Source organism: Eumetopias jubatus, unplaced genomic scaffold (genome assembly GCF_037043125.1).
Source record: "Eumetopias jubatus isolate StellerSeaLion01/CBP00866 unplaced genomic scaffold, mEumJub1_p1.0 scaffold_13, whole genome shotgun sequence".
In the NCBI taxonomy this organism is placed as follows: domain Eukaryota; kingdom Metazoa; phylum Chordata; class Mammalia; order Carnivora; family Otariidae; genus Eumetopias; species Eumetopias jubatus.
In genome coordinates, this window is record NW_028274819.1 from 82,073,645 (window position 1) to 82,099,181 (window position 25,537).

A 25,537-nucleotide genomic window follows, 5' to 3' on the forward strand; every position below is an offset into this window, starting at 1 on the left:
GTGATATTTATATTTAGTGTTTTGGAAGTTATACATGCTTTTTAAAGTTGTTTTTGTTTTGTTTTTGTTTTTTATTTAACTATTGTCCCCATATCTGAGAGGTATTTTGCTCTTGTGGTTCAGTAGTTCTCACAGTGACAAAATCATTTTCCAGCCTTCCTTTTTAGTACAGTTATGCCAAGAAGTGCTAAAGGGCTTTGGTATCTTTGAGGTCTGCATTTTGGGACTGCCTGGAGCAGCCTTACTAGGAGCTGCTTACTATGGCTGCCTGGAGCAGCCATACTCCTTAATCACCCAACTCTTAAAGAAACACTAAAGTTCAGGGAAAATAAAAAAAAAAATATTGCCATTCTAATGCCTGCTTCTTTATCCATTGCAGATGCCTTGCAGAACCACTGATGACTTACAAGTTACACAAAGATTTTATTGTTGCAGTTAGTAAGTACACTTCCATTGGATGTATTATAATTGATGTAGTTTTATGCTCTATCACTTAGAGGTATAAATTTAAACCAACTAGTTAAGATTTTCCTGCATATTGCTTAAGAAACTGTTAATCTGATACTTTTTTTCATTATGTTCAATTAGCCATCATTAGTTTTTGATGTAGTGTTCAACGATTCATTAGTTGGGTATAACACCCCGTGCTCATCACAGCACGTGCCCTCCTTAATACCCATCACCCGGTTACCCCATCCTCCCATCCCCCTTCCTTCTGTAACCTTCAGTTTGTTTCCCAGAGTCCAGAGTCTCTCATGGTTTGTCTCCCTCTCTGATTTCTTCTCTCCCTTCCCCTGTGGTCCTCTGTACTATTCCTTATATTCACATATGAGTGAAACCATATAAGAATTGTCTTTCCCTGCTTGACTTATTTCACTTAGCATCATCCCCTCCAGTTCCATCCATGTCGATGCAAATGGTGGGTACTCATCCTTTCTGATGGCTGAGTAATATTCCACTGTATATATGAACCACATCTTCTTATCTATTCATCTGTTGAAGGGCATCTCAGCTCCTTCCAAAGTTTCGCTATTGTGGACATTATTGCTATGAACATTGGGGTGCAGGTGCCCCTTCATTTCACTACATCTGTATCTTTTGCTGGGTAATAGGGTAGCTCTATTTTTAACATCTTGTAGAAACTCCATTCTGTTTTCCAGAATGGCTGTACCAGCTTGCATTCCCACCAACAGTGTAAGAGGGTTCCCCTTTCTCCACACCCTTGCCAACACTTGTTGTTTCCTGTCTTGTTAATTTTTGCCATTCTAACTGATTTAAGGTAGTATCTCATTGTGGATTTGATTTGTATTTCCCTGATGGCTAGTGATGTTGAACCTTTTTTCATGTGTCTGTTAGCCATTTCTATGTCTTTGGAGATGTGTCTGTTCATGTCTTCAGCCCATTTATTGACTGGATTATTTGTTTTTTGGGTGTTGAGTTTGAGAAGTTCTTTATAAAGATCTTGGATACCAGCCCTTTATCTGTAATGTCATTTGCAAATATCTTCTCCCATTCCATGGATTGCCTCTTAGTTTTGCCATTTGATATTTAATAGCTGACAGTACGGTTTGTAAACAAATAAGAAATTGTGAATGATGGATTAAAGACCTAAATGTGAGACTTAAAACCATAAAACTAGGAGAAGACATAGGCAGTAGCTCTTTGACATTGACTGGAGAAACATTTTTCTAGATATGTCTTCTCTGGCAAGGGAAACAAAAAGCAAAATTAAACAATTGGGACTACAGCAAAATAAAATTTGAGCAATAAAGGAAATCATCAACAAAACAAAAAGGCAACCTACTGAAAGAGAGAAAATATTTGCAAATGATATATCTGATAAGGGGTTAATATCCAAAATATATAAAGAACTTACAACTCAACGCTAGAAAAACAATTTGATTAAAAAAGAGGCAGAGGCCCTGAGGAGACATTTTTCCAAAGCAAACATACAGATGGACAGTAAACACATGAAAAGATGCTCCACATCACTCATCATCAGGGAAATACAAATCAGAACTACAATGAGCTGTCACCTCTCACCAGTCAGAATGGCTAAAATTAACAACACAGGAAGCAACAGGTGTTGGCGAGGTTGTGGAGAAATGGGAACCCTCTTGCACTGTTGGTGGGAATGCAAACTGGTGCAGCCACTCTGGAAAACAGTATGGAGGTTCCTCAAAATATTAAGAATAGAACTACCATACGATCCAGTAATTCGACTACTGGATATTTACCCAAAGAAAATGAAAACACCAATTCAGAAAGATATGTGCACCGTTACATTTATTGCAGCATTATTTACAATAGCCGAGACATGGCAACAACAGAAGTGTCCATCGATAGATGACTGGATAAAGAAGATGTGGTATATATGCACAATGGAATATTACTAAACCACAAGAGAGAATGAAATCTTGACATGTGCAAGAACATGGATGGACCTAGCGAGTATAGTACTAAGTAAAATAAGTCAGACAGAGAAAGACCAATACTATATGATTTCATTCACATGTGGAATTTAAGAAACCAACCAAACAAACAAAAAAGAAACGAAAAAGGAATACTCTTAAATACAGAGAACAAACTGGTGGTTGCCAGAGGAGAGGTGAGTGGAGGATAGGGGAAAGAGATAAAGGGACTCAAGACTACATTTAACTTGATTTAAAGAAATAGCAGAATGAATTATAATATTTTGCCACTTAATAAGACTTCATTGGGGTGACTGGTGTGCTAAGAGGAATTATTTTAGTTACATTTTACTCAATTGATGAGTGTTAGTTTCTTATAAGAGCAACCTTATGGTTAAATAGATAAGACTACAAATATGTACAGTCACGTGTGCTACCTACTCATACTTACATGCCGTATTTGTAAATCTGGAGAGAAGAGCCAGGTATTTTTGGCAGGTAACAGGCACTTCCATCAATCCTTTTCCCTCTGTTTATTGATAATAATCACATATCTATGTAATTTCTTTGGGTCTATGATTGCTATAATGGAATATAAATATAGATAGGCTTAATTCAAAAACTGTGGGGAGGGGCTCAGTGAAAACATGTAAGCTGAGAAATTAGAAATACATACTTTTAAAACATTAAAACCAAAATCCAGGGTTGCCATCTGAGCCCATCACAACATTTAACCATTAGGAATTAGCAATTCATTGTTAAGATGTATGAGGTATGACTGTACCAAGTATTTTTCACAGTCCCAAGAAAGAAAGCAGTTGCATTAATTTATTACCACACATTGTAATGTCACAGGAAATGTTGTCTGCTGATAAGTGTCAGATAACATTGAGTGACCTTGGTTTTCCAATCCAGCATACGTGACTGACCACATGATCTCATAAACACCTGTACCACTTAGCTTTCTCCTGAAAGCTCTCCATTCTACATTCTCTTCACTGAAATCTATCCTTATTAGATGAACAAAACCTTAGAAAATGTATAGTCTGACCTCTCATTTTATTTACTAGGTCCCTGAGTGGGCCAGTGACTTTGTCCAAGGACACTAGTAAATTAATGGCAAAATCAGGGCTACAAGCCAATTTTTTGGACTCTTACCCTAGAACTCTTCCAGAAATTTTGTGTTAAACAAATAGCATTTGAGCCACCTAGCTAAGTAGCTAAATGAGCAGCTTGTTTTAATAGAAACATTTGGTTGTAAACTATTTTTCTCTACTTCCATGGCAAATAAATAATTCACTACCATGATAATTAAAATATATTCTTATAGATAAGAATTAATCTTTTGTCTGGGTCAAGGATATTCCCATGTACCGGATAATAAGATAATAAAATTAGGTATTATTTGGAAATTCAGCTCTGTAAAAAGGGAAAGTTATTCAGAAATCACAAGGTGTCTCACAGATTCCCTGGCAGAGTATGGATCAGGCTTTCCACGGGCCTACAGCTAGGAACTGCAAAACTGGGAATTGATATTTCTCTTCCCATCCTTTTGGGAGGGTCTCTCCTCTCTGTTGTTTGCTGCCTTATTTGTATCTCCCTTTCCAGTTGGACTTTCTTGGCTTTGGAGCACATTTGGTCATGTCAACCCTGGTCTTACACAATATGCCTTTTCACATAGCTAAGCGGACAGATCACAGTTTTGGTGTCTCCGTTCCAACCCCTGAGAGACTTTGTGTTTGGCCCAGAGTGAGCCATGCTCTTTCCTCACCTCCTGTTGGGCACTGTTCAGAGAAAGGGCTTGGCAGGGTGGGTAGTCACCATAGAATTTGTTTATTATAGTAAGAGCATGTTAATAGGTTCTTCATTCTGAAGTGTTAGATGTTTCTCTAGCAGACATGTCAGCATGTTGGCTTTTGCCTGGCAGACTAGACTAGTCTTCCTTTAGATGGTTTTTTACTTTTCAGATTTACCATTGTCAACGTGGACTTAAAATCTATCAGGCCTCTGTTTGCATAATAATCCTGACACCTCAGAAAAGTAATTCCCTGTTATCTTTAAATCTATAAAATTTGGAAAGAAAGACTTTCTTCCTTTGTCTGATGGAGTCACTAGGAAGTTTTATGTGTGATAAAGTATATTATATTGCCTGGCACAGTAGGCTCCCTGTAACAATTTCTGTGGTCACTGACTTTGCAGGGGACGAGTTATGGTTGTATGGAGGTCCAGTGGCTATGAGCACAGGTCTGGATTAGGTAGAACTGGGTTAGTTTGACTTCTTAACTAACTTTATGACCATGGTTAGGTTCCTCAACCGCTCTAAGCCAGTGATAGTGATAATACTTAACTGCATGAAGCAATGTTTGTAAGGCATGAGGGTAGGAGTGTTTATAATGTTTAGATTACTAATGTTTATTTACACGTTTGAATGCAATTGAAACTTGAACATTTGCAACCTTTATGTTACAGAATCTGATGACCAAAACTACCGGGTGGAGGCTGTACATGCATTGGTGCACAAATTGCCAGAAAAAAACAGAGAGATGCTGGACATCTTAATAAAGCACCTCGTCAAGTAATTCTCTGATTTATGTTGTTCACTTAACTACTTGTTCAGTGTTAAAGTTAGACTTGTTCATGTCTTTCTAAAGTGTATGATGGTACTATAACATTGTTATTATATTCAGTCTATTGAATATGCTTTTAAAAAATGATGTGACAATTTATTTTTAAGATATATCTGTGTGTGTATGTACTGTATATGTTTACACTATGCAAATGATTACTGTCCTTCGCAACTGTTAAGCTAATGACAAAAACCTTACATAAAAATATATGAAGGAGCATATGTTTTTTTCCCCCAGGTCTTTTAGATGCATTGTGAGCCCTAAGTTTGAAGATCAGTTCTCTATGCTACTAGTGTCAACAGGTTTTGCCAGGTCAAAGTGCCACTCTAAAGTTAGTTTCTTTCTCTGGATTCATAGCATCACTTGGTCTCTGAAGATTTTTCTGACTCTGCTGTTAGTTCATATATGTATTTAAAAATCTGGATAGATAGATATCATGTTAATCAAGTTTCTCCAGAGGAACAGAACCAATAGAATGTTTGTGTGTGTGTGTGTAGCTATATATATTTGTGTGTGTGTGTATAGTGTGTGTGTGTATGTGTGTGTGTGTATGAGAGAGATTGGTTGCAAGGAACTGGCCTGCACTATTGTGAAGGCTGGTAAGTCTGAAGTCTGCAGGGCAGCTGGTAGTCTGGAGACTCAGGGAAGAGTTAACGTTGCAGCTCCAATCCAAGGCAGTCTGGAAGCAGAATCCCCTCCTACTCAGAGGACCTCAGTCTTTTTAAGACTTCAACTGATTGAATGAGGCCCACTCATATGGAGGATAATCTGCTTTATTCTTGAGTCTACTGATATAAATGTTAATTTTATGCAAAAAAATACCTTCATAAATCATCTAGAATTATGTTTGATCAAATATCTGGGTACTGTGGCCTCATAAATCTGTCTAAAGATTCTCTCTGTTTCATACATACACACACACACACACACACACACACACACACACACTTGCCATGCTACTGTAAACAAAAGTCCAAATTCAGATTTTTTTTTTTAAAGATTTATTTATTTATTTGAGAGAGAGGATGGGGAGGATAGAGGGAGAATAAGAGGGAGAGAATCTCCAGCAGTCTGCCCACTGAGCACAGAGCCTGACACAGGGCTCGATCTCATGACCCTGAGATCATGACCTGAGCCGAAACCAAATGTTGGTCGCTTAACCGACTGAGCCATCCAGTTGCCCCCAAATTCAGGTTTTAAACTTAAGAATTCCCTTTCAGGCTCATATACAAATAAGGATATTTTCCATCTTAGCGAGTACTATGATTCACAATTAAATGACTCCTTCTTCGTTGCTTACTACAAGTAGTAACCCAGTTTATGCTAATTTGAGCCATGCACATTTGAAATAGAGCTACATAACATGTTAATAAGTCTCATCTTAACCTGCAGATGAGATAATATGAATTGCCCTCCTGCCCCTTGAAATAAGAAGGAAAGCCACTAGGAACTGCGCCATATCAAGTTCATTATTAACTGTTGCATATGGCAATACCTCTTTTAGTTAATGAACAAGGATTTTTGGTCAGATTTAGTCTTGAATTGTGTTTTGAATTGTGTGACTTCTTCATGAAATTTAACCACACTGTATGTATTGGGCATTCTCTTCGTATATTCAAGTTAATTTTCTAGCAAAGCCTTTTTAAACTGCTTTTAAAAGATACATGAGTGTCACATAAAATGTTTTTGTTTAATTATCCAGAGTGTTAGATGAACTTAGACTTCCCCCTTATAGTGAATGTGCATGGCTTTGCTACAGGGGATAGCAGAGGATAATATCTGGCCATAGAAGAGTGCTTAAAATTCTTTTGCCCATCCTTTATCACCATTCCTGGCTTTTTTCCTGAACCTATAAAAAGTCAGTCCCCATTGACTCCTGAGCAGTATTATTGGAATGTGTATCCACATCACCAGTGACTTAAGTAAACTACAAACAAGTAATAACACTCTTGATCCCTGGCAACCTTAATATATCTGAAGAAAAGAGAATTTAAGACCAGTAATCTGGATTGGTCCCTATCTAAAGGACCAGTGACTAAAAGGTTGATTCCAAATCTCCATTAATTAGCTTTGAGACATGGTATAAACCATTACTTCTTTTCTGAGAATCCTTTTCTTTGTCTTTAAAACAAAGGCTATCTGTGGTCTCTTCTTCGACTCTAACTTTGAATATTTAAAAGGGCAGTTGGGTGTCCATTCCCTCAACAGATTGAGGGAATGAGGTGCAGAAATAGCTGAAATGTGGGGTGCTAAGTGTCTGTATTGATTGAGTTAGCTCCGCAGAAGGGAAATTCAGTGAAAATTGTTCATCCAAATATTCCATCTTGTGAGCAACACAAACTCTCCTTTTCAAAACCAATTTTTTTTTTAGGATTTCCAAATGTTTTCCCCATGAGCTTAATATTAATCTTATTCCAGTTTACTCACACTACCAGGAACTCTTACATTTTAGCAAGAGTGGCTAAAGCCAATTTAATTACAAGGAAGACTAATGTTTTGAGATCATATTTCCTGTAACATTATTTAATTTTATCAACCCTATAGGGGTCCTTACTCTTTGTAGATGAGGAAACTGATGCCTAGAGATTGTAAATAACTTGGCTGATTGCACCCAGCTTCCAAGTTGGATGGATTCAAGCTTTAAATCCAGACATCTTTACATACTGCTCTCTTAGTAGATTCTCTAGTACATACTAAGCAACTAATACACACACACACACACACACACACGTAATATTTGGTTATGTAAAAAGAAAATGTGAAATGAAACTTTTCCTATTCTAACCAAGAGCTTCTTAGTTAGTGCTCTGTCAGGCACAAAGGAAAAATTCAGTCAGTGAGACAATCAGCTCTTCCTGTCCTGTGCTAGGATTTGCATAATATTCAAAATCCTGGATTCTCCATAAAATTTTACTTTTGCTTCTGGAAAGTAGTTAGTGATTTAGTGATGCACGCTTAGGTATAAACATGCTCTTGTGCTGTGCTTCTTTCTAGAACTTCGTATTTTAACAACATGCCTAGACGTAAGATAGAAAAGGCAGTATTAACCTAGAAGATTGGTCAAATGAATGAGGTTTTTTTCTTAAGAATATGCCCAGTTGGGGTGCCTGGGTGGCTCAGTTGGTTAAGTGTCTGACTCTTGATTTTGGCTCAGGTCATGATTTCAGGGTTCTGAGACCAAGCCCTGAGTAGGGCTCCCCACTCAGCAGAGAGTCTGCTTGAGATTCTTTCCCCTGCCTCTCCCCCAGCTCCCCTGTGCACACACTCTCTCAAATAAATAATCTTTAAAAAAAAGAATATATCTAATTTCTAAATTAGTCAAAGTCATTTTTGACAGTTACTGGGATAAGGTAACTTTTTCTAAGGCCAGTAATACCAGAGGCTTTTTCTTTTATTTTCATTTTCAAGCCAGCACTGATGCTACCATATCTCCTTCTCTTACTGTTTGCCTAACATAGTGCCCCCAACTAAGGAGGCACTCAGGGAAATTTTGAATGGATGAGTGGATGGATGGAAGGGAAAAAGAAGGATAGAAACATTCATTGGCTAGTTGTCTTATGTAGGGAGCTTAAGAAAACCCCTGACATATTCAGGAGACCTGAATTTAAATAGCATCTCTGTCCCCAGTTTGCTGTTACGTGGAATACATAATTTTTACTTAGGAGTTTTGCCTTTTTTTTTTTTTTTAAGATTTACTTATTTATTTGAGAGAGAGAAGGTGGGGGAAGGGGAAAGACAAGAAGACTCGTGCAGAACGGGGAGCCCAACTCGGGGCTCCATCCCAGCACCCTGGGATCATGACCTGAGCTAGAACCAAGAGTCAGACACTTAACCGACTGCACCACCCAGGCACCCCAGTTTTGCTTTTTTTTTTTAACCTTTACAATAGAAAAAGCTGACTTCCTGGGAGGATTAAATGCAATTAATATCTATGAAAATGCTTGGCACCAGGTTTTCAATAATATGTTCAGTGTATCCAAATATAATTCCAACCAATCTAATCTTAATCATCTGTTCGAAAAGAAGTATAGTACCCTAGAGAATCCCTAACAACTCATAATCTCTCTAGGGTGATTATATTCAATTTAGGATATCAAGATTTATTCCTTTAATCAAACTTTGTAATTATTTTTACTTAGCTAATATTACCTTTTTATGTCTTTAGGCTATACCCATATATGCCAATTGGGAGTGGTTGAACCTGACTGCTAACCTATCATGGCATATTTTCAGGTTGAACCTGAAAACTAGCCTATCATGGCATATTTTACATTTTATTTATGCCACAAATTTGATAAATGAGAACATTGCCTAATTATTAAACATTTAACTTATGTTATTTTTATTGCTCTTATTTGCAGAGTGTCACTACACAGCCAACAAAATCTCATGACTGTCTCAAACCTTGGTGTCATATTTGGCCCAACTCTAATGAGAGCACAAGAAGAAACTGTGGCTGCCATGATGAATATTAAATTTCAGAATATTGTGGTTGAAATTCTGATCGAGCACTATGAAAAGGTAGGCTGAATTTTCATGTGGAAGTATCAAATCTTATACCTTGCTTTTAAGAAGGAATTTTCCATTTGTATTATCTGTGAGTTCATTGTGATCTCAAGATTCTTATAAAGTATCAGTCTTGTACATTTTGTATGAATTGCTTCTTCATGAGGACTTTGATTTTTTTTTTCTTGTTTAGTTTTTAAGTGCTTCTCAGAATCCTCCAGGTAAATGGTTTCCTTTCCTTTTACATCATTTACTTTTCAAGATTCTCTTCTTTAATATTTATGTAGTGAATTTTTTGCTCATATTCAGAGAATCTGTTAGAATCACTTGGTGACTAAGTGTATTTTTTAACCTTTTTATCTCTCTGGAATTAGACTTACAGCAGCAATAATATTCTCAACAAAACAAAAGGATTCCAGGGACAGCCTTGAATGTCTTTAAACATGGTTTCTTTGACAAGATTGAGATCTTAGAATAACTATGGAAATGGGAAATTGGGAAAGTCAAAGTGATTGGATTATTAAGTAAATCCAGCCATTGAAAATCAAAACATATGTGATCCACTTATGCCTGGTCTAGTCCTTGTCAGAGAAAGACTATGCACTCTCCTTCCCTGGGTCCCTTCTTGGTGCCTGTAGAAGAATATCCTCCATTTATCTAAGGTTGCAAGCACTCACAACCCAAGACCACCTGGCTGTATCCTGTAGCAGTGCTCAGACTTCTCCCTGCAGCTTGTCATGTTCCAAGACAGCTCAGGACCAACAGCATGACAGCACCTTCTCCTGAGAAGCAAGGAACTGCTTGGCTGGGGAAATGATACAGAATGAGCCTCTTCCTTCAGGTTATGTTCAGCATGAAGCGAGAAAGAAAATATCACAATAGTAAGAGTCAATGTGTCTTGACACAGACATTTATTCATATTTGAAATTATTGGAAAATCTTCTGAAATTCATTGTTGGGAGATTGGGGAAGATAAAAAAGAAAACCCAGAAAGTGGACATTACTCAGTGTAAGTGGAAAAGAAAGTTATAATTGCTGTAGGATATTTTTTATATCAAGCATCTCTTGCCATGAAGCTGATTAAATAGCATATAGTTCTAAGATTATTTATTAACTCAAAAATACCATTTTATGATGAAAATGGCAGTTGCCCCTTTTATTGACCTCTGTCCAATTTTTTTTTTTTTATATGTAGATTTTTCATACTGCCCCAGACCCAAGCATTCCTCTTCCTCAGCCTCAGTCTCGATCTGGATCCCGAAGGACACGAGCAATCTGCCTCTCCACAGGTTCCCGGAAGCCTAGAGGGAGGTATACACCGTGCTTGGCAGAACCTGATAGTAAGTGTGCCTGCTGTAGGGAAATGCTTTCTTCATTCTTTGATTTAGCCTTCCCTCACCTTACCAACTTTAGGGTAGAAATAAATAGATGATTTTGCTGATACTGTCTCCCCAACACTCCCCTCCCATTTATATATTCTTTGTCAGTATAGTTACATGGTACTTTGAACAAACAAATTCATTACTGCTACAAAGGGAAAAAAAAAATAGTTTGCTCAGTGCCCTTTTTTTCTGCAACTGCTATTAAGTACATCGAGTGCTACTCTGTAGCAGGTTTTGTCCTATTGTCAAAGTGGTAGGGAAGAAAGCAAGAAAAAGTCTGGCTAAAGCAGTCCTTTTCTTTCTTCTTTTCACATTATGTCCTTAAAGCATCATCTCTTGGGTATCAAAGTGTCTGAAAGAGAAAGAGAAAAGAAATACAAAGAGAAACCACACTACACATTATCACTAACTTGCTGTTCTAAACCAAGCCCCACGGCAAATTGGGTGGCAGCTTGATCCCGAGGTGCATGTTAAACTTGTTTTGTTTTACTCTACGCCCCCAAGCCCTGCAATTTTTTCTCACGGTCAGTATTTAACAGAAAACACTAATTTTTAATTTATATATGTTTGAATACTTTATTATAGTTTTTCTGATTTGTTTCTTAAACCTTACTTTTAAGAACATTAAAAAAATAATTCAGTTAAATAGGCAGTTTCTTACATTGCTATATTCTCGGCAGGAAGAGGAAAAAGTCCTTTCTTTTAAAAATATAAGCAGTTTCTAATTTGTAGCTGACATGACTGGTGCCTCTTAATGAGGAAGGACTCTGATGCATTAACTCAATCACTTAACATCAGAAAAATAAAAAAAGGCAGAAACATGTCTCTAACATCCCTCCTTCCAGAGATCTCTTGTAATGTCATCAAAGAATCTTATTACTATTATTTGTGAGTTCTTTTTCAGAAGCAAGTTTTTTAAGTAGGCTCCATGCCCAGCATGGAGCCCAGTGTGAGGCCTGAGATCAAGACCTGAGCTGAGATCAAGAGTTGGACACTTAACTGACGAGCCACCCAGGTGTCCCCAGAAGCAAATTTTGTGTGAATTCAAGCCAGCTCACTAATCCTTCAAGAAGTAACATTATTTCATAGGGTCAGGGTACATATAAAATCTTCCTTGAGTAGTGTTGAAAAATGCATTCACTAAGTTGAAATGCATGTTTTAAAGCCTTTCTCCAGAACGGATGGCGGTTTTCCACACTGGGTACAGGCCCATCACTCCAGTGGGATCGAGTGGCCACTGAGCACGTGTGAGTTGGAGAATGGAAGGGTTTGGTTGTGTTGTTCTCAGTAGACAGCCGCTGCCGTTTTCTTGCTCCCACCCAGGTGACTCTTACAGTAGCAGTCCAGACAGCACACCCATGGGGAGCATTGAGTCACTGTCCTCTCACTCCTCTGAACAAAACAGCACAACCAAGTCTGCTTCCTGCCAGCCCAGGGAGAAATCTGGAGGGATTCCTTGGATTGCATCCCCATCACCTTCCAATGGACAGAAAAGTCTTGGACTCTGGACAACTAGTCCTGAATCAAGTTCTAAAGAGGATGCAACCAAAACGGATGCAGAATCAGATTGCCAGAGTGTTGCCTCGGTCACCAGCCCAGGGGATGTTTCCCCACCCATAGACCTGGTCAAGAAAGGGCCGTATGGGCTTCCAGGACTGAAAAGAGCCTCGGCTTCCTCTCTCAGATCCATCTCTGCAGCTGAAGGTAAACCAGATTTGAGGTTAATATAAAATGTCATTGTCTCTGTATCACTTGCTGGATTATTCAGCATGATTAAGGAGGGAAAAGTTAATGGTGAAGGAGCTAACAATGCTGTTCCTGAGCTAGGATTTTTAAAACTGTGCACTGGGACTTTTTTCGTGGATCTTTCCATCTCCGTGAGGTGATGTTTTTGTAATTACTGTAGATTGTGATCTCCCTGAGTGATGGGCTGCTGTGCTCAAAGAACATTCTGTACCTTCTCATTTGGGCTTAGAGAAAAATGCTTCCTTTTGTTACATGCATGTACTGTGTTACTGCTGTTATTTTGTCTGATAGTGCCTTGCCTGTTTTCTTGGGTTTTCTCTTTAGGAAGCAAGAGCTACAGTGGATCCATTCAAAGCTTAACTTCTATAGGTTCCAAAGAGATGCCCAAAGTCCCACCACACCCAGACCTGCCTCCAAAAATGTGCAGGAGACTAAGGCTAGACGCTGCCTCAAGCAATGGCTACCAGCGACCTGGATCTGTGTAAGTGAGAGAGAGTTTGTATTTGTTATATCACCCAGGAGTACACAGGAGTTGAACATGTCCCAGAGAACCTTTAGGAGTCCCACAGCTGAGTGCCTCATCTGTAGTGTGGGAACAGTCAACTTCTTTAGGACCCTGTCCTCTTCTACAAATGGTATATTACAAATTAAAGGAGGCTTAAGATGGATATATTCCACACACATACAATTTCAGTCATTTGCCTTACAAGCAGAACTATGGCTTAATTTAAAGACATGAGATTGGATGTATAATACAGTAGTCCTGGGCTTTGAAACTACACATTCTGTAAAAGCTAGCCATCTGCCTCTCAGCTGAGCCAACTGCCTATACCCCAGCTCTTCCACCTCTCTGTGAGAAGTGCAACTGCTGTCTACATTGTGAGGGTTTGTTTTCTCTCCTCTCCATCAACTGTCTCCCCTACGTGGAGAACAAGGAGCGTGGAAGGTGAAAGAGAGTACTTTTACTCAAAAGACCTAGAAGTGTAAATTAGGCCCATCGGATAGAGTATATAGACGTAAATAGGAAGGGAACAAAGAAGAGCAAACGGGAACTTGGATAAAGAAGTAAGCAAAATCTAAAAAGGAAAGTTTTTAGCCCTCTCATTTTATTTCCCTGACTTTTACTGAGCTTTCCAAATGCTGTAATTACTGGGCACCTTAACATATGTTATCTCTTAATGTACTTCATGTCCCTCCACAGTAGGTAGTAGAAACCTCATTTTAGAGATAATGAGAACTAATACTTGGAAAGTTAAGGAGCCCATTTAATTATTCACTGAAAGTCCAGTTAAGACATTTCAGTAAGCCTGTTTCCATAGGAACAGTATCTTAAATTCATTCATTCATCACCTCCTTTGACAGGAACCTTTTGATTACAGCGTGTGTTTGACATATATTATCTCTCTTGGTCAGAAATCCAACTACCACTATATAGACAAATACTATATTTATAAATATGTCTACTGTCCAGTGTGTACAGTTCTAGCCATTAAGGAAAAATAAATTTTAAGCCAATATGTCAGTATAAATTCCATCCTTTGTGAGGGAAAGAGAAGATTTGCTTCTGCTTTGTAATTGTACTGACGAAGTAGAAATTAAAATTGAGAGAATATATATTCTGTATTAGATGTAAAATGACCCTTCATACTATCAACTGGCTAGGCGATGGGGAAAAGTTTGTCAACTAAAGAAATAAGATACACTTTAAATATCTAATTTAAAACATCATTCACAGAATTTGATATTCTCTTTTAGTAAGTATGGAAACTTTTCTAATTACCCCAGGGTGCCTTAGTTTTAATAGAGTCGCAGTTTTTCAAATAGATCATGCCCTCCCTCCCATGATTTGAAATAAGATTTGAATCCACAAATGTTTCAGAGTTCCCTCTTTTCACTTTAAGAACTATGTTCAAATATTTTAAAAAAATATGAAACATTTCAGTATTAGTTATATCTTAGCTATCAGAATGAACAACAGTTCTTTTGTCTTGATGATTTGATTCTTCCCTTTGGCTCCACAGGCGTCAATATCACTACCAGAAGCTGAGTGGGGAGAAAATGTTCTTTTTTACTGCTCCCACAGTTTTCTGAAGTAGAAAAGATGAGGTAGCTATAGGTTTATTACATCTGGTACTCTGTGAGCTGGGGACTAGATCTAAAAATTTCTTTCACACTAAAGCTTAAAACAATTAAAATTCAGGTCAGATTTTGTGGATAGTTCTTAACTAATTATTTTTGGTTTGTGTTAACTGATTACCCCGAATTATACTTTGAACTGAATGATTTTCTGATCGATTTTAATGGATTGCATTTTAAATTATTTTTCAGTGTGGCAGCAAAAGCCCAACTGTTTGAAAATGTTGGTTCACTTAAGCTGGTTTCTTTTGGGCGGTAAGTTCTCAAAAACCTTAAAGTAAAAAATAAATAAATAAAATAGTGGTGATATCGTTATCTTTTGTTGACATGTTGGGTCATCTTTGACAGCTCTGACCTTCAGGTCTGCAGATGGTCAAATCCACACCCACTGTCTCTTCAGAGGGAAAAAAGGTCATGTCTGTAAACAGCATTTAGCCTCTCAGACTGTTCCAGCGATGCCTCATTTACTAAAATTTTCAAAAAAGAAGGGTTCTAAACAAGTTTTCTGAAAGATAGAAGTTGCTATAACCCTTGGCATGGCAAAGACTCCTTTGATGACAATTTCTGGGAAGTTTTTAAAAGTATATTCTTTTTCTTTAAATTTTTAAAGATTTATTTATTTGAGAGAGAGTGTCCACATGAATGTGGGGAGGGGCAAAGGGAAAGAGAGAGAAAGAATCTCAAGCTGACTCCCTGCTGCGCACAGAGCCAGACTTCGGTCTCCATCTCACAGCCCTGAGATCACGGCCTGAGCCGAAACCAAGAGTCAGACGCTTAACCACTTAACTGACTGAGCCACCCAGGTGCACCTCAAAAGTATATTTTTGACTTTTAAAAGTTATAGAACTTTTTCTGGAAGAAGCTTTATGAACATGCATTGAAAAATACGCTTATTTTCAATGGCCACTGTGTTGCTGTAGAGCTGATTGGCCTAAGCAGCTCTTTTTTTGAGTACAGGTCTTCATTCAGGTTTCCCAGATTTTACCTTCCTCTCTGTTAAAAGGACATAGATTGTTACATCTTGCCACTAATAATCTCCTTGCTTCTAAGATTTTACTTTCCTCTCCTCCTGTTCCAAATTGATCTTCTCATCCACAGTGGGCTTTGGTTTTTAATTTGAATATGTCTGAAATAATGGAATTTTCTTAGTATTTTGGTATGTCTGCTTTTGTTTTGTTTTGTTTTACCATCAGCAACAGGTCTGAGTCATTCAATAAATGCTTGCTATTGAAAGAGTATATAAATGAGAGCACTTGAAGAAAAAACTTTGATTTTTCCTTTGGATGTACAAAGGCAAAGTTTTGAGCTTCCCATGTTTGGCTAATCAAGGCTATGAAGTAAAGGAATCACAGTTAAATGAAGTATCACTGTATAGTTATTTTAAAAGTTATTCAACCACTATATTGTACACCTGAAACCAATATAACACTGTATATTAACTATACTGGAATTAAAATTTTAAAAAAGTTATTCAACCATAGAATTTTTTATTGCCCTTTTTAAAGTCGTGTGGACTTTTTCATCAAGTGTTTATTAACTACCTACACGATGTTGGGCTTATTCTAGTTACTAGGGATAACACTGACCTTCAAATTCTGTTTTTTTTTTTTTCCCCAAGTCCTAGCAGGGGTCTTTGTGTAGTACTGTTTTCCCAAGTCCTAGCAGGGCTAGGACTTTGTGTATTAATGTTTTTGACTTCACAGAGTAGAGCCACTTTGGTATCTTACTGGGATGTTGGTCAATGTGTTGAACTTACGAACAAATCCCAGTACTTGCATTTACTTTACCTCCATGCATAGTATCTTCACTTTCTTCCCTTTTATCAAGGGATGGTGAAAACTAGATACTGTGCATGTCAGAGCAAACATCATTTCTCTGAAACTGTCATCATTTTTAGGCTTTAGTGTAAGGGATTTAACTTTGCTACTTCCGTCTTGCTATATAGTTGAATTGCTCCACTAGGTGGAGCCTTTTTATTATGAAGCTCTAAACAATCTTTTAAGGGCTCAAGTTCTGTATCAGAGAGAATCCTTTAAAAACTTTAAGAAAAAAATAATAAATAAAATAATAAAAACTTTAGGAAAAGCTATTTAATGAAGTAAATCAGAACACTGTCATATACTCAGATGTTCAACAATCAACCTATGCATTTTTAATATGCTTTTAGGTTATACTGTAAGTCAACTTCTAATGGCTGTCAGCATAAACTTAGAGCTCACTCTGCACTGAAGGTTGGAGTCTTTACTTGTCAACAATTCCATACCATGTGCTGACAGTGTTAGAACTTTTCACTAAGAGACAGGAGCACAACCGACGTCAGGGTCAGATAGACCCATGTTTAAATTCTTGGTCTACCACTTCCTAGTTATAGTAACCTTGGAGTTATGTATTTAGGAAATCTATTTTCTCTGTCTATAAAATTGAAGGTCATAATTCTTATGACAAATTGTTGTAAATGTATACTGTAATGTACTTGAAGTATTTGGTAAGTTCTCTGTAGATGGTCTACAATAGTAACTCTTATTGTTACTATTTAAGGTGCTTGCTTAAGATATTCAGGCTTCTAACTAAAACATCAATGGTACTTAATCATTAACTATTAACAGTCACCTGATACTCTTTTATACCATTAAATACAAGTGAATAACATGTAGAAGTTGAGGGCATTTCCCTTACTAACCTATAATGCTTATTTTGCTTTCTTTCTAGGGAGTTTAGGGTTACCCCTGAATTGGATCTTGAAGAATGATAGAGCCAGTAGTGGGTAGTAGGATGACTAGCCATGTTTGGGAAAGAGACCAAGTAGGAGATTTCAGTGGATGGCTTTGAAAAACAGGAAAGTAACACCTCCAGGAGGTACTGCAGAGTCTGAGTCATTGGGCAGAGGGGTGATCTAATCATGGACACACTTGAACAGATCAAGTGGCTTTTCTAGGAGGTTGTGAAGTGGAAAGAACATTTAAGATGGAATTGGTGAGATTTAAAATGCCTTAATTAGGGCAGTAATAAAAGCATGAAAAACTATAAGGAGAATTTTATGGATCAGAGCAGGATTTGACAACTGCTTTGATACTTTGGGAATGAAAGACAGGTAAAGAAAATTCCAAGTCTTTGAGACTGAGTGTCAGAAAGAATGGTAATTTAGTTTCTGATCTTAGCTTGTGAGTACATAGGAGGGGAAAGGAAAATTTTGACCATAATGTTTGAGGAGCCTGAGGAACACGAAAGGCAGTTAGAAATGTGCAACTGGGGGCGCCTGCAGGGCTCAGTTGGTTAAGTGTCTGCCTTCAGCTCAGGTCATGATCCTGGGGTCCTGGGATCAAGCCCCACGTCAGGCTCTCTCCTCAGTGGGGAGCCTACTTCTCGCTCTCCCTCTGCCTGCCACTCCCCCTGCTTGTGCTCTCTCTCTGTCGAATAAATAAAATAAAATCTTAAAAAAAAAAAAAAATGTGCAACTGGAACCAGGACAGAGCATGGAGTTTGGTGCCATTTGAGAAAGTTCTACACAGTGGTTACACTGCATAGATAAAGGTAAGGATACTCAGTGATGGAACTTACTCAGTAAAAAAGGAAAAATAGCTCAACATTGGTCTTTGGTGAATTGTTTAAGTGATTTAAAGCTCAAGCACAGAAGAATGTGAAGGAATGATCAGAAATAATGGTCAATGTGGTAGAAGCAAAAGTGTCAAGGAGATCATTAGAAGACAGTGGTTTTAATCTCTAAGGCATCACTGGAAATCTTTAAGAAATCAGGTTCAGTGGAGTACGAGGGACCACTCTTCAAGGGAGCTTGACCTGTAAGACTTGTTAATGTGAAGATTCCTGCATTGCTGCAGACTCTGAAACCAGAATATCTGAGACTGAGATGTGGAGAATATGAATTTTTGACAACCTCCCTAAGTGATTCTTATGTACAAAAAAAAAAAAAGTTTGAGAACCACTCGCATAGAGAAAAATGTGATAGTATCTAGCATATCCCTAAGCAGACATTGGTTATTTACAATTGTTCTCCTTAATCTGGAAAATGCCTTCAAGAGCCAAATGTCACTAGGTTCTGTTTTACCATTATAAAAGCATGTGAAAAATGATATCCATAAAGCCTTTACCTCAATGTTAGTTATACTTGGGTAGAGGGGAAGATCTTCTTTTAAGATTTTATTTTTTTTAAGATTTTATGAAGATCTACTTTTAAAGTAATATAATTTAGGCAAGCTATAGAGATATCTTCTCAGGGTTGAATTGAGAATTTTGTGCTTGAGAATGAAGAGAATTAGGAGTGCTTGGCTCATTATAAGCAATCACATATTTCTGTTATCATAATTTCAAACCAATGTTTTGTTTATAATTACAAAGCACCAAAGCAAAGCTCAACAAAGTCTTCTTGTCCAGTGAGTTTGAGATTTATGAAGGCTGTCACTGGTTTAGAGCATACTGACACATGCAAGATACACAGATAAATCACTGTGCTACATTAAGAAACAAGAAGGAATCCATGATTTTCAAGAATAACAACTTTTTCTTCTTTTAGAGAATGTAGAGAATAATCAACTAAAAAAAGTGAAGGGAAAACCACCTCTGATTTCATTACCTGAAGATAACCACTGTTAACGTTTTGGTTCACAACCACCTAATCTCATCTATGACCGTGGTTCTCAAACTTTTTGGTCCTAGAAAGCCTTTATACACATAAAAAAAATCATTGAGTACCCCCAAAGAGCTTTTGTTTATGTGGGTCATATCTTATTTATATTTATTATATTAGAAATTTAAACTGAGAAATTTTTTTAAATTTATGAATTTATTAAAAAAAGAATTAGCTAACGCAACTAAAGGGTGATAATAGCAACACTTTTTGTTACAAGACAGAATTGTGATTATTCACTCTTACTTAAGTCAACAATTATCAATAATAGAAGTGATTTTTTTCAGTGTTATTAAGAGACTTCACAGCTAATATCCAAATAGTCACCAGAAATGTCTTGGACCAGCAATCATGAGATGTAGATTCTAGCCTGACTTTGCCATAACTTTAATTTCTCTTGGACTTCATTTCTACATATAGAAGATGAACCAAGGAAATAATTGTTTCCTTTCAAAATTCAAACTCCTATCACCTAAGTCACTGATAATCACAAGTCCTCCAGCATTTGGGGGTCACCCTTTTCTGTGAAACTGAGGCAAATAGTTTATGTGCCTACCCCCAGGTCACAGGAGGGGTCTAGCCTCCCTACCTCTTCCAAAAGCCATATTCTTAATGTGTTTAAGACAACAGAAATTGTTTCACATTTACCACTAATCCAGGCCACATGGAAGCCCACTCCTCTGTTGTGGCCATGCTGCAATCTGCTTCCATTCCTTAATGATGGTGACGGCTAAAAGCTCAGGAACTGACACCTCTCTTCCTTTAATACCACCAAAGCACCATTAATACAATAACAAATATTTTTTAAAGGCCATTACATATTAAAATAACAAATTTTATGGAAAATATTTTCTAATACAAAGAGTTACATTTTTTCACATTTTTACAGACCTCTTTAATATAATGGCATAATAGGAAATAAATGGATTCTCATATACACTTCATTTGCTATCAGAGCAGTGTCCTCTCAGGGTCCCATCCTCCCCATCCATCCAGGTTCCCCTTGACTATACTTTGTGAACCACTCACTGCTCTGTGATAAACACAGAAAAGGAACCCTGAAGGTTGTATTCACTGTATTATTCCATAGTGCCCAACACAGGAAAGATGCTCAACAAAATTGTTAAATAACTGAATAAAATACACATTTTTAACTTAAAAAGACTCAGTTACTGGAGCACCTGGATGGTTCAGTCGGTTAAGCATCAGACTCTTGATTTCACCTCAGGTCATGATCTCATGGTTATGAGATGGAGCCCCTCGTTGGGCTCCATGCTGAGTATGGAGACTACTTGAGATTCTCTTTCTCCCTTTCCCTCTTCCTCTGTCCCTCCCCTGCCTGCTCACACATATGTGGACATTTTCTCTCTCTCTAAAAAAAAAAAAAAAAAAAAAAAGACTTTGTTACGTTTTCACTTCATCTTCAATGGAGTTGCAATACACGTGCCTTTGACATAAGCAGCTCTAACTCTACAAGCTCCCATGAGGAGTTCTTTAGCATCAAGACATTCAATACTCAGACACCCAAGCCAGAAACAGCCAGTATTTGTTGACAAAAGCCTAAGAAAGGAACATGTGACTAATGGAAGAAATCTCTAAACAGTGACCAAAAGGCAAATGCAGTATTTATCGTAAAGAGTCATGGGCAATTTAGGCGTCTTGCAAGGACAAATTTTTTGTAAAATTTTTGCCTTATGTGCTAGCACTGTTTCATGTCATGTGTTCTACGTTATTATTTGTAGTTGCTGCCTAGTGCTTTATTGGATTGGTGTGTTAATTTATTAAATCTTCTGATGAAGACTTTGTGATTTTTTTGTTTTTAGCTTTTCTATATGTTACTACTTTAGCACCTTTTTAACTATATCTGTGTGCCTCTCTCCTTCCTTCATACAAAAAGTGTGTGTGTGTGTGTGTGTGTGTGTGTGTGTGTGTGTGTGTGTGTGTATCCTTAAGGGGCTCTCCAGAAAATATTGTATCACTTTTGATTACATGACATTTTAAAATGTTGCTTACATTAAGATAAGCATTGTGAATTTTGCACACTCACCCTATCAAACCTTTGTAAGTCTATTCATCAGTAATAGCATTTAGAATTCGGAATGGGTCTTGTGAACAGACCATCCTCTGGATGATAAGGGAAGGAATGACTTTCAGGATGCTGAGTGCCATTACCTTACTTTCCCATGCAATAAGAAACAAGATTTTAAAAATTCTTTTTAAAGGATATTAGGATTTTCTGAAGAGAGACTCAATAGGTAACAGTGTTATTTTCACATCTTCTTCAATATACCAAGGCAGTAAAAGAGGAAGCATTAACACCGGGAGAGAAAACTTCACTGTCACAGACTTCTACATTAAATCATCAAAGCTCTCTGCTGAGTTAACACCTGTAGTTACAGATCTCAGCAGAAGAAAATTATACCTGTCTAGTCATATGCACAAATAATTGAAAATCGTGACAGATAATATTTTGTGCTATGTATTTTTGACACATTTAACAATATCCATTTATTTAGTGATATAATTATTCTACATGCCTCCCCCTTGCTACCCAATCCCATAAAATACTAAAGAGAGAACATTCATGTCTGAAATATTAACAAAAATAATTCAGTTGCATTTAGAGTATAATTTTAAAAATTATATCATTGTAAGGTTATTTTATCTTAATGATTTCTATAACTGAAAAGTGTTACCTTATGCATCTCCTAATGATTCAAAGCAGTAAGACTTAATATTAGAGGAAATTTTTGCTGTTAGAAGATTTGATTTTTTTGAAAAATCTACATATTTTTAGAGAAATGACTCTGGAACCCTCAATTACATCAGACATCAGATTATGTCAGATCAAATTATGCCAAATTATATTAGATTAAATGATTATAATTGACTGGAAGGTTTATAGGAAAAACTAATATTCTGTCTATTTAAGATTACCATGGTCTGGTTATTAGAAGTCTTCATAACTTTGTCAGTATCCTCTTTCCCCACAGCCATGCCATGTCAGCCAACACACCCATGCACACGCATTCATGTGCGCACATGCACACACACACACACACGGCTCTTTAGTGTAGGAGTCCTGTCCTTCTCTGGGTACCTGTTCTTCCTCAGTTCTTCCTTAGACCATGTTGCATTGGGCCAGTAGTCATTTCTAAATCTGCCTGCTGCAGGCTGTCCTAGCAAACTTTCTGAAAGTACAGCCTGAGACTCACCTCATGAAATAGACTCTGGGGGTAGGAACACAATTTTTCTCTAATTTTTAACTTTCTAATTTTCGGATATCTGTTTGGGAACTCCAGTATACATGACCTAGTCTCATTCTGGAAGTGTAGGGAATAAGACCCAGCGTCTAGCTCCAACAGGGAAATGAAATAATGTTACACTGTTCTTTGAGAGAGTTATAGATAGCAAACACTGCTTGCTGATGCTTTTTTGCAGGTACAGTACTGAGACCTCAGGGAGGAAAGGCAGGGTGCATTTAGTTTTAAAAGGACTCTTCATGTAGAAAACAGAGCCCAGAGCGTCTTACCTTTTTTTCCATTCATTGATTCAGCAAATACTGAGTTACTAAGCATCGAACATCATTCATGGAGCTTACATTCTAATTGGGTGGAGATTATAGAAATATCAATAGTAACAACAGAATACCAGATATTAACACCATGCAGACTTAAAACAGGTGAGTATGATAGTTCCCCAGGCAACTATTTTACAGTGTGTGCTCAGGAACACCTAACCATTAGCAAAGCTTAGGAAATGTAAGATAAACTAGATGCGCATAGCGATGTGAAGATCAAGAGGAAAACATCTCAGGGCTCCTGGGTGGTTCAGTTGGTTAAGCGTCTGCCTTCAGCTCAGGTTGTGATCCTGGGGTCCTGGGATCGAGCCCTCCCGCCCCCCAGTCGGGCTCTCTGCCTGCTTCTCCCTCTCCCTTTGCCTGCCACTCCCCTTGCTTGTTCTCTCTTTCTCTCTCTCTCTGTCAAATAAATAAAATCTTAAGGAAAACATCTCAGGACAAAGCCCTGATAGTCCTGAGGTGGGAATGAGTTTGGCATGTTTGAGGAAGTGAAGGCAAGCCAGTGTGACTATAGTATAGTAGGTGAGCAGAGGCAGGTATGAAAGAATCAGGAGATACTGACAGGTGCCTGATTATGCATAGTGTGGAGGCTAGAGTTAGAAACTAGTTGAAGGGTTGTTTTCAGGGAAATAATGTGGTCATCACATGATCATCAGAACCTTTTTCAAGCTGCCCCCTGGCGCTCTGTATAGACTGGATTGTAAGGAGACAAAATAGGAAGCCTAGAGGATTTAGAAAGCTAGGAAGCCATTTAGTGAGCCACACCAGAAATGACTTTAGCTTGGACTCTGGTTGTGATACAGATGGTGAGAAGTATGTGAAGTCAGAATAACTTGCACGTTGTGTTGCCAAGATAATTGGATGTTGAAGAATAAAGCTGACTTGACTGGTGACTTGATGAGCAGCCTCAGTTGATGGCTTTTTAGTATAGGCTCAAATATTTAAAAATAGATCTCATATAAAACTCTGAAATTCTGGCTTCTCTTAAGAAAAAGAGTATCTGGTTACACTGAGTCTGAATTCTCATGTGAGTGTTGGTTTCCTACTTTAGGAGATGGGTATAGCCTCTGGTTTACAAAGCCTCCATCTGTCCTCATTGTCTCCTTGACAATGAGGCTGTTGTTGGTTGCCATTTATCATCAATTTATCCTATCGTGTTTCTTGTATCATGCCCACTTAATTTATTTAATATACTCTGTAGGCCTTTAATTTTGGGGTCTCACCTCTGATAGTCTGAAAAGAAAGTAGGAAAAAAGCTTTAGGGTACCTATGAATATCTAAATAGGTGTAAAAATGGCCTGTTTGCCGGGATACTCTTATATAATAGTATTCTTTAAAACCAGTTTATGCTGTTATAAGCCAGGTTAATTACCCTTGGGGACATTTCCTGGAAACACAAGACAGGTTTTTGGTGTGCTGTCAATGTTTGATTTCTTGATCTGGTTACACAAGTGTATTCAGTTTGTGGAAGATGCTCTTATACACACTTACATGTGTGTTTTAGATATATTATACTCCAATTACAACTAAAAACTAATATCAGTTTTAAGAATAATTTAAAGTATAAATGTACTTGAATGTTGTTGATTTCATAAATTCCTTTTTGCTCTTTCAGCCAAGCCAAAGCCATGTACTCTTGTAAAGCAGAGCACAGCCATGAGCTTTCCTTCCCACAGGGGGCGATATTTTCTAATGGTAAGTCTACCCATTCCCTTCACTTAAGTTCATTATCATGGGGAAGATGAAGGGATAGTGTAGGGAAAAAAAGCTAAAATAGAAGCCAGGAGAGTCAGAATCTAGTCCAGGCTCTGCCTCTCATAACCTGTACAAGTGAATGCAGCACATTCCTCTGCAGCCCAGTTTCTTCCTGTGTCTTCAAGAGAGGCAGAGGGAATAAGGGTTGGGGAAGGTGGGAAAGATGGAAGGATGGGAGGGATTGGGGAGGAGGAGACATTGGTTACATGAATACAAAGGACATTTCCAGCCTTAAAGGTGCTGTGACATTGTTTTGACAACTTGAGTGTATATATGCAATCTGATGTGGATTTTTACCCATTTATGTATATAATTATTTGAGGCTAATGTTGATTGAATGACATTTGTTTTTTTTTTTTATTTTTTGTCAGTGTACCCATCAGTGGAGCCAGGATGGTTGAAAGCAACTTACGAAGGCAAAACAGGACTAGTTCCAGAAAATTATGTTGTCTTCTTCTAATACTGTTTAGTGGATGGCAGTATCTTCATGGTATCCATGGTAACAATAATAAGTGCTATGATTTTATCTGACACAGATACGGGAATCAGCCCACTAAATGAAAAGTAAATTTCTGTTAAGTTTCTACACCAGCAGACTATGTAGCTCCCTATAAATGGAAAAGAAAAAAAAATGCTTAAATTGCTTGCCATACCATTCTTTTTATTTTTTACCTCTTGACTGGTTTCTTATTTTAAAATCTTTCTTCCCCTATTTTTTCTGATAAGTAACTCTGCACATTGTCTCTTCCATA

The 25,537-nt window shown here is 37.6% G+C and overlaps 1 protein-coding gene across 1 annotated transcript in view; it reads left to right on the top strand.

The window, feature by feature from the left end:
• The window catches only part of ARHGAP42 (Rho GTPase activating protein 42), a 302,672-nt gene extending 277,427 nt beyond the window's left edge, over positions 1–25,245 (top strand). Inside the window, exons 16-24 of the mRNA XM_028119626.2 lie at positions 380–438; positions 4,881–4,986; positions 9,400–9,559; positions 10,740–10,884; positions 12,250–12,630; positions 12,997–13,153; positions 15,001–15,063; positions 24,646–24,725; positions 25,157–25,245. Coding sequence (XP_027975427.1) covers positions 380–438; positions 4,881–4,986; positions 9,400–9,559; positions 10,740–10,884; positions 12,250–12,630; positions 12,997–13,153; positions 15,001–15,063; positions 24,646–24,725; positions 25,157–25,245 — 1,240 coding nt within the window. The remainder of the gene's footprint in view (positions 1–379; positions 439–4,880; positions 4,987–9,399; positions 9,560–10,739; positions 10,885–12,249; positions 12,631–12,996; positions 13,154–15,000; positions 15,064–24,645; positions 24,726–25,156) is intronic.
• The last annotated feature ends 292 nt before the right edge of the window (positions 25,246–25,537 follow it).